The sequence below is a fragment of the Brachyhypopomus gauderio genome, chromosome 14, assembly GCF_052324685.1.
Source record: "Brachyhypopomus gauderio isolate BG-103 chromosome 14, BGAUD_0.2, whole genome shotgun sequence".
Lineage (NCBI taxonomy): Eukaryota > Metazoa > Chordata > Actinopteri > Gymnotiformes > Hypopomidae > Brachyhypopomus > Brachyhypopomus gauderio.
The window spans coordinates 17,188,766-17,198,069 of NC_135224.1; the positions used below are offsets into that span (position 1 = coordinate 17,188,766).

Sequence of the window (9,304 nt, forward strand, 5' to 3'; positions counted from 1 at the left end):
TATCCTCTTACTTATACTTTACTCCAGTGTCCTGTGCCACACAATGTTGAGTATGATACATACCCATTTCATTCGGTCAAATACAGTACTGTAATACTGTAATGTTTGGTTTCAGAGAGTAATGGAGCTAGATGTTGCAGCAGTGGAACACAAGTTCCTTTATATTGATGAAGCTTCAACCTTGCCAAACCAAGACGCAGAGGAAGAAACATCATAGGACACCGTGCCATAGTCAGTGTCCCTGCAGCGTGGTGGGAACGTCACAATGTGTGCAGCCATTTGCCACAATGGTGTTGTCCATCATCATGCTACTTTTGGTCCTTACAACATTGCTCACATCATCACCTTTCTCAACACACTACACAACAACTCATTCCACATCACCAGGGAGATGGACAAGAACAGACCAGGGACGTTGTCATCTGGGACAACGTAAGTTTCCACCGTGCTACACAAGTACGACATTGGTTCACCGAACATCCACAGTTTGATGTGCTTCACCTCCCACCATACTCACCTTTCCTCAACCCTATTGAGGAGTTTTTTTCGGCATGGAGGTGGAAAGTTTATGACCGCCAACCCCACCATCACATACCACTTCTGCAGGTGATGGAGGAAGCTTGTGGGGACATTGATGAGGGTGCATGTCAGGGCTGGATACGTCACTCAAGAAGATACTTCTCCCGCTGTCTTACCAAAGAGGACATCACCTGTGATGTTGATGAAATCTTGTGGCCAGACCCAAATACAAGACGAGATGCACCCTAAATTTGTCTGCTATTGTACAGTATTTTTGTCCTTTTTGTTTCCATGTGTACTGCTCAAGCAAAAAGTAAATAAACCTTGTTACTATTTTACTTCGTGGTGTTTATGAATGTGCATAAAAACCTCTGTATATGTGAACTATGGTATACTTTTGGAACAGACTATACACTGAACATTTAAAAAACACATGGTAGTAGTGTTTTCTATTTATCACATAAGTGTGTAGTCACATATAAGAGAGGCTAATCATCTGATATTTGTGTGTAGCGTTTAGATGCAAAAATATGGTTTTGGCAAGAGTGGCAAGAGTTTTGGTTGAAGTGTGTGCTTTTTCCAAAAGTGTGAGATGTTTTGCCTGTTGTGTGTGTAGCATTGGCTTCTGTGTGTTAAGTTTCGACAAAAGAGACACAGTTTCAGAAATTGTGTCTTAGCAACTGCAAAAAACTGTAATCTATTTGGTTCTAGAATTAGCTTCATAGTTACATTTCTTGACTTGTACAGTTCACTATACATCATAAACATTTGGTTTTTATATTATTACCTTTTTATTTTCTTGCATATTATAAAACAGCAAGTATATGGCTTTGATTACTGCTTATGCGTAATGTTCTATTGGTACTTCAAGAATTTGACAGTTAAATAAACACAAAAGGTAACATTTGTCCATCTATACAGTGCACAGCTTCATAAATATCAGTTAGCCTATAGCATTTCACCTGCCTTCTGTGAAATGTCAAATACTAAAATATATAAAATATTTAATATACTAAATATTACACTTCATACACTCATCACAGAAACACAGGTGTAGAAGTTTGTGGGAGGATGGCGCAATGTTATTATGACATCACAGTTACCCATAGTTACCGGCACAGTTACCCATAGTTACCCTATGTATACAAAGTCCTGTTCGGGTTCATTAGTTCATTACCATATTCCGGCAAGACGACGATAGGATCAAAAAAAAGGCGCGTCAGGTCAAACCGATATTTACGCACAGCGAATAAGACATGGATCGTTCCCTTTCTCCTAAGGGTAAGTCACGCTACGCTATTTTTTTAGTATCGGTTTACAGGACGTTATTGAATAGAAAACATAAGCACATTTTTCCAAGAACGACTTAACCCAAGTTTTTTGGAGAAGCATGACTAACCTATGTTAGCATTGCTAAATTATCTAGCTAACGTTAGAAGACATTAGCGCCATTAATACTAATTTATTTTACCAGTACATCATGGGGTGTGGTGGTTAACGCTGTCCGGGTCAGGAGCATTTGACACGCAATTAAATTGATTATTTTTATACATTTCAACTGAAGGTGCAAAGTTAATGAAATCAACACTTACTGGACAAAGATAAATGGAACACATTCAACATTCAAAACATATTATTACCCAACGAAATACTCGAGCTCAGTAATTTCTAATCGTTTTAAACACCGCAAAATCATGGACGGATTGTTCTGAGAGACAGACTGCATTAAATATCCTACCTGCAGCAGAAACCAGAAAGGGCTCTTTAAATTGAGAGCGATGTGCGGCGTGTTCATTAAGCTACTGAACCGCTGCTGTGCGTAAATGCGCACATTGTGATTAATTTAAAAACGCTCCTCCAAACTTTCCATATGCAGAGAAACTGCCAACGTCTGAGCAGTAGCCGCTTGTCCTTCTGTTGACTGCTTGCTCGCTTCGTAGCAAAGTGACTGCTGATATTGTACTCTTTGAGAACTGCAACCGTTTCTTGTCATGTCAGACATACAGCCGTTGATCGGACCTCCGTGAAAAAATATTTTGTTGTCCACTTTTTTTTTTAAACACTCGGCACTCCGTGTCCACTTTTCTTTTCTTTGCTCCGCTCATTTTTACCGAAGGGCAAAACGGCAGCAGGAAAGTTCCACTCCAACAGGTCAATGTGTCTGGACTAATGCGCTATATATTGGGGGAAACGAGGATATTGCAAATGAAAGGGTGAAAAGGGGAAATGAATGACGATTTTACTATAATTTAGACACGTTCGGCGGGTCGCATTAAACGTGATTTGTTGGGGGTGGCGAACGTAACACTCGTGACGGAGTGTTTTTTTCAATAGCCCTGAAATAAATGCTCCGGTTTAAAATTAATTCTCCCGTCAAAATAAAAAAATATTTTTAACAATTTATTCTGGGTCCTTACAGGACTGCGTTCGGGTCCGGATCCGGACCACCGTCCACCTGTTAGTGGTCTATACAAACTAAATTGTGTTGGGTAATTTCCACTTCCAGTGAGCTAACACATCCTATCTTGCATGTATCTTGCGATCGCAATTACTACTACAAATAACGATACACACACTATATTTGCTTATATATATAATTATGATTTATAATTATCTGGTGTCTTAGTAGTGAAAGGCATGGGAGTTTAAAATAAACTCTAGCTTCCGAAAAAAGGACGTATTCAACAAAATTCCACAATAGAGCCAATGGATGGGACTTTTAACTTTTTTAAATCCACCTCGCAAGTAGGAGCAATCCACCGAACACAACGCGAGCTGTAATCTCGCCACTCCACAAAACACCCCCCCCATGTCGAAATAAAAGACCCCCAATATAAATGATGCATTATGTTGCTAATATTATGTTATATGGCTAATGTTAAAATAATCCTAATGTTACTTAAAGGTTACAAAAACATTGTGTTCTCTTCATTTTAGCTGAGGGCAAGGGGAGCAAGCCCAGGAAAGTGGCCCAGTTCAGGCAGAACTCTGTGGTGCCTGGACCCTCCAGGTGCAGGGACTGCAAGGCCACTACAAGCAGAGCCTCTTCCAACTCTGACACACCAAGTCCCAGGAGCAGAAAGATCAAGAGTGAAGGGGACAAAGAGGACATCACAGTTTTGGTGCCCGTTGGATGTGGTGAAAATTCCACACACACCTCGTGGCCCAGTGAGAAAAAGAAGAGGAGGAAGCGCTCTGCCCCGACTGAAGGTCCCGTGGCGGCGTCCCGCTCCTCTGCAAAGCGAGGGAGAGAAGAGGAACCCCTGAGGCAGAGTAGGAAGAGGACAGGGGATGCTCCTCAAGACTTGGCACCCCACCCCATGGAGACGCAGGCGAGGAAGAGGAAGAGAGAGGAGGAGTGCCTAGGTCTGTCTAGAGTGACACCCTCAACACTACCAGCATTTTACACCTGCTGAATTTTTTTTGACTGAATCTTATGTTGTACAAGGATGTAACTTTTTTTGTTTCATGTAGAGAGCTTCGCTTCACGCTACACTTTGGGAGATCTCCTGGGCACAGGAGGATGCGGCGCAGTGTATGCAGGAGTCCGCGATGCTGATGGAAAACAGGTGAGCATCAGCACACAATACAAGAATAATTGTGGGACCTAATTTCTATTTTAGATTGTGATTAGAACTTTGAAGGAGCTATGAGTTTTCCCTAGAGAGCCTTTGTTATTCACATGGCAATCAAGTGGTCAAGTCTAATGTGCCTTGACCTTTTTCCACTTTTTGAACACAAAGATCCTGATTATACAATGTGATAAGCTTGACAATCTGTGGATGAGTATTTATCAGACTCCAGATTTATGAGTTACCAGAGAAGCTGTGGCTACCATCTTAGATATGTTCACAGCTTCATTCACCAGGCAGTCAGGCTCCTCAACTCCCAGATACGGAACTGACACACACCAACACTGATCTGACCCCACACACGCACAAAAAGACTGAACCCCCCACCAGAAATATTTGCTGCTCTCCCACAGGACCTAATAACTACCTCAGAACCACTGTGTTCATGTATGACATAATATATCACTCATCTCCGACACCACTCACACCACATTGCACTGTACCAGCACTTTACACCGTCATGTCTGTCAGTTGTCTTCGCCTGTTGTATTTATTGTATTTTTTGTAGTGTTTTGTTGTGAGATTGCCCCATGCTGCACATTTTGCACATTCTTGTACTGCTACCCTGCCGCACTTTATGTTGTCTGTTGTACTGTTGATTTGTGTTGCACCATGGTTCCGGAGGAACAAAATTTCATTATACTGTGTACCTGTACTCAGATGTAATGACAAAAAAAAAGCCACTTGACTTGACTTGACTTAAATGAACTGACTGTTTTGTGTAAACAACTTCACTTGCTGTGTTTTTTATGTGACCAGATCGCCATTAAAATTGTGCCAAGGAGTGACAAAGAGCAGTTCATCACTGTTGTAAGTCCAATATCTTTACTTATGTAATATTGCAACAATGTCTGGAACTTTTTAGATGGGTAAAATTGCAAAGGAACTATAAACGCAAAACTGTTAATTTTCCATTCAGTGACTCCTTCCAACACGAATAGAAAACAGTTCACTTTTTAGATTCAGGTTTCATCTAATGATTGGTACCAATTCAGATCCCTTTAATGTTAACCTGCTAACTATAATTCTACTGTGAAACTTCAAACGCATACTAACCATGAGTTCCTTAATTTTAGCCTGGCGAAACTCGCAGTCTCCCCCTAGAGGTGGCTTTAATGGAGATGGTGTGCAAGCCGCCTCATTGTGAGCATATTGTGGAGCTCCTAGAATGGTTTGAGTGCGAGGACTGCTTCATCTTGATTCTGGAGCGACCCATCCCGTGCATGGACCTGTTTGACTTCTTGGTCTTGCACCAATTCCAACTGCCTGAGCCACAGGCACGACTGATCATGCATCAGGTGGTTCAGGCTGTCCTTCACTGCCATGACCGTGGAGTTCTACATAGAGACGTCAAGGCAGAGAACCTTCTGGTCAACACAGACACCCTTAATGTCAAGTTGATCGACTTTGGTTGTGGTGATCTGCTTACGACCGGACCATACAGGCTCTTTAAAGGTTATTCACCATAGGAATGAAATGTGCACCTCAAGTTAAAAAATGGGATCAAATTAGAGACTATTATAAACTTTTTATTTTGTTACTGATGATTCTCTCTCGTCTCAGGCACCAAGTTATTCTCCCCACCTGAATGGCTGGTTGATAAGACGTATGAGGGCTGTCAAGCCACCATCTGGAGTCTTGGTGTGCTCCTCTACATTCTTGTCTGTGGAGCTATGCCCTTTGAGACGGTGGAGGACATTGTTGAGGCAGACCTGTGCTTCAAGGGAATCCCATCCAGAGGTGAAAAGGCAGAAGCATCTTTAAGATAACTAGAAAGTCTAAATTGCAAAATGATCATTTATGTAATCATTTCATCTGGTAATGTAATACACAACCACAGATTGATAAAATGGACTAATGAAGAATGGAGAATTGGCAATTCAACATTTTGTAACCGTCTTAAAATTATAAAAAGACTTGTTCAGTCTTTTTTGTTAGTGGAGGTTTCTGTACAGTTCTGTCATTTAAAAACGTTGAATAAGCCATTAGAACAGTCAGATCAGAGGTTTCAGATGGTAACTGATTTCCTTTCTCAACTAATTCCGTTGCTACACACACAGAGTGCAGCCATCTGATAACATGGTGTCTGCAAAAGGACCCTGAAAAACGTCCTGTGCTCGAGGATGTTCTTGCACATGAGTGGTTTTTAGAAGGACTTCAGAACTAATTCAGGTTAGACAGGGAGTGTAGAGGTAAATGGTACTGGGCATGAGACTAGAGGACAGTGCAAAATTAAATTGCAAGGTGCAGTGTAATATTGGATGAGCTTATCAAGTTGTTGCTTATGGACCAGAAAAATCTGGGTCAGGCATAGTGTACTATATAACAATTGAATGCTATAAGTGGTATATGCTTATATGTAGTACTTTATTAATCGAAAATGCAATTTAGGATTGTACTATCTGTACTGTTCCTCTATTTATTCTGAGTTCTAAATGGTTTTTTTCCCCCCAATTCCATAGATTCAGTTTTGAGGACCACATAAACCAGCAAGCCTCTGGACAGCATCAGAAGGATGAGCAGCTTGAGTGTTTGGGACAGTGAAGATCCTGCCTTCCAGAAATAAAAAAAAATAATGTGCAGTTTGTGGTCCATGCCTTGGATTTTATTTTAGAACAAACACTTACGCAATTGCTCAAACAGAATGAATACTGTCTTCTTGGATATTCTTCAAGTGATCTACTAGAAACTGAAATGAAACTGTTGGGTAATATATAATGTAATATAATTGACATTGTCTAAGATTCTTAATGTGTTAGATTGAAGTGCACTTGGTGAATGTCAAGTTGGGTGATATTAAGTTTATTATGAATAATATACACTGTTCAAAAAATGTCAGTCCAATTTATTTATATAGCGCATTTTACAACACATGTTGTCACAAAGCAGCTTTACAATCGTATGGGTCCAGATCCCTAATGAGCAAGCCAAAGGCGACAGTGGCAAGGAAAAACTCCCTATGATGGTGGGGATTAGGAAGAAACCTCGGGAGGACCAAGACATTTGGGAACACATAAAGGGAACACTTAAACATCACAATGTAACTCCAAGTCAACCACACTTTGGTGAAACCAACCTATTCAGTTAGGAAGCAACACTGAATCAATTTCAGCTGCTGTTGTGCAAATGGAACAGACAACAGGTAGAAATGAGAGGCAGTTAGCAAGACGCCTCTTATAAGAGTGGTTCTGCAGACCTTTTCTCTGTTCCCATCCTTTCTGGCTGATATTTTGGTCACTTTGTCAGTTCTCTCACCATAGAGGTAGCATGATGCGGTGTCTACAACCCATAGAAGTTGCTCAGGTTGTGCAGCTCATCCAGGCTGGCACATGAATGCGAGCTGGGGAAAGAAGGTTTGCTGTGTCTGTCAGCACAGTGTCCAGAGCATGGAGCAGATACCAGGAGACATAGAGGAGGACGTAGGAGGGCAACAACCCAGCAGCAAGACCACTAACTCCAGCTAAAGAGGGTGAGTAACCAGAGGACACAGAAGCAAGAAAAAGAAGCGCATCAAACATACCTAGCCAAGCAAATCGATCTTCAAAAGTTGGCAACCCTGGGGTTGACTGGTGACGATCCGGAAGGGTCAGGTAAGACAAACTGTTCCCATGCTTTGCAATGAAGAAATGCTTTTGCCTATAGACGTAGATGACACGTAGGTAAAGTGATTAAACCTGCTACTGAGTTTTTGCTAAATAAATGTGTTTTGCCATGTGACGAGACATATGAACACATTTGAACAGCATATGCACTCTGTGTGCTGATAACGCTGATGTTTCCCACAGCAGAGATAAGCGAGCTCCTATCGACAGCAGACGCCTCTGAACTGTCAGAGCGGGCGGGAGCAATACAAAGGGAGGGGGTATTACTGCAAAAAATTTGGCAGGCCACCAAATGCATGCTAAGTTATTGTGCAAACCTGTTTTCTGTCACAGGTCGGTGTAAGGGGCCTTGCCTAAGCCATGGGAAGGTCTGCAGCACAACCTGAAACCAGGGGACTGGGTGGTCGTGAAGGGTTTTTAGGAGGAAGAGCTGGTGAGCACAGAGGCCGTGTGCATGGAGTAGGTTGCATCCCAGCTCCTATAGGGTGAAAGGAGGGTGTTCGGGGTGCCTCAGTCGAGTGGGAGGAGTGCAGATTGGGCGTGCCCGCACTCCAAGCACAACAGCTGTCAAGAAAGGTCAATGATCACCCACCATGAACCCTGTGCTCTTGCTCATCCTGTGATGGAGCACAATGCTATTAACAATTCGCATGATAACATCTCTGACATAATAGAATTATGTTGATTATTTTGATTTTATTCTGTGTACCTTGTTTGCTGTCTCTCCTGAGTTGTGTCTTGCAGGAGCGGCCCTTACACCTAAGAACCTCACGATGACGACCAATGACATTCTGCTGAAATGTTCTGATGTTGATTCTTATGATTTCTCTGATGTTGATTTAGTTAAATAAGTAATCTTTCAAACAATGTGGTAATGATGTAACTTGTTTGGCCATCCATGGACTTTCTGTATGTGACGCTACGATCGAAAGCCTGCAATGGAGTGATCTGTAGTTGATGCAGGATGAGGATTGCAATGAACGCCATTAGTTCAGGGAGGTCCATGAACCAGTTTTCATGCTGTGTCTGGTGTGCATGCTGGACAGTCCACTCCTGTATGGTCTGAAGCATTTCCGAAGAGATGAAACAGGAAACTAAGTGACTCAACACTTTTCTGGCAAAAGCAGTTGGCTGTCCATTCGTGGGATGTCATTCAACTGGGCTGTGATGCCTTCCGTGATGTCTTCTGATATGTTCCCCACACTGTGCCGTATTTTGCCGTCTCCGTCAGCTGCTCGCGTGTCTCCATGCGACCCCTCTTTTCTGGAGGTGATTAAGTCTCCTCATCTACAGGACCATACATGTTTGAGATTTGATTAGTGAAAGGTTGAAATAATGTGAAATTCACACAAACATAATATTTGAATTATAATTCCAAAACACCTCAATAAGCCTGTTTTGTACTTATGTAGGATTGTTTTCACACTGCAGAAAATAGCATTTTGATTAGTCAAAATAGCTCTGATTTTTTAAACCTTATTTGAAATAGTTTTTGTCTTTTGAAAAACTGCCACTAGGTAAAGATATTTAGATAATTTTATACAAAAAGAC

The 9,304-nt window shown here is 41.7% G+C and overlaps 1 protein-coding gene across 3 annotated transcripts; it reads left to right on the forward strand.

Annotated features, from left to right (window-relative positions):
• Nucleotides 1-1,690: 1,690 nt before the first annotated feature.
• Nucleotides 1,691-6,943, forward strand: LOC143475351 (serine/threonine-protein kinase pim-1-like). Of its 3 annotated transcripts, XM_076973191.1 has the most exons (8): nucleotides 1,691-1,800; nucleotides 3,457-3,885; nucleotides 3,994-4,088; nucleotides 4,911-4,961; nucleotides 5,228-5,606; nucleotides 5,715-5,891; nucleotides 6,212-6,323; nucleotides 6,614-6,943. In XM_076973191.1, exons 1-7 carry the CDS (start codon nucleotides 1,776-1,778, stop codon nucleotides 6,316-6,318), a joined length of 1,263 nt encoding a protein of 420 aa, XP_076829306.1. In that variant the 5' UTR covers nucleotides 1,691-1,775; the 3' UTR covers nucleotides 6,319-6,323; nucleotides 6,614-6,943. The 3 variants fall into 3 exon arrangements, with proteins under 3 accessions (XP_076829306.1, XP_076829308.1, XP_076829307.1); XM_076973193.1 differs by lacking the exon at nucleotides 6,212-6,323; XM_076973192.1 differs by lacking the exon at nucleotides 6,614-6,943 and having other exon boundaries at nucleotides 5,715-6,243.
• Nucleotides 6,944-9,304: the final 2,361 nt, after the last annotated feature.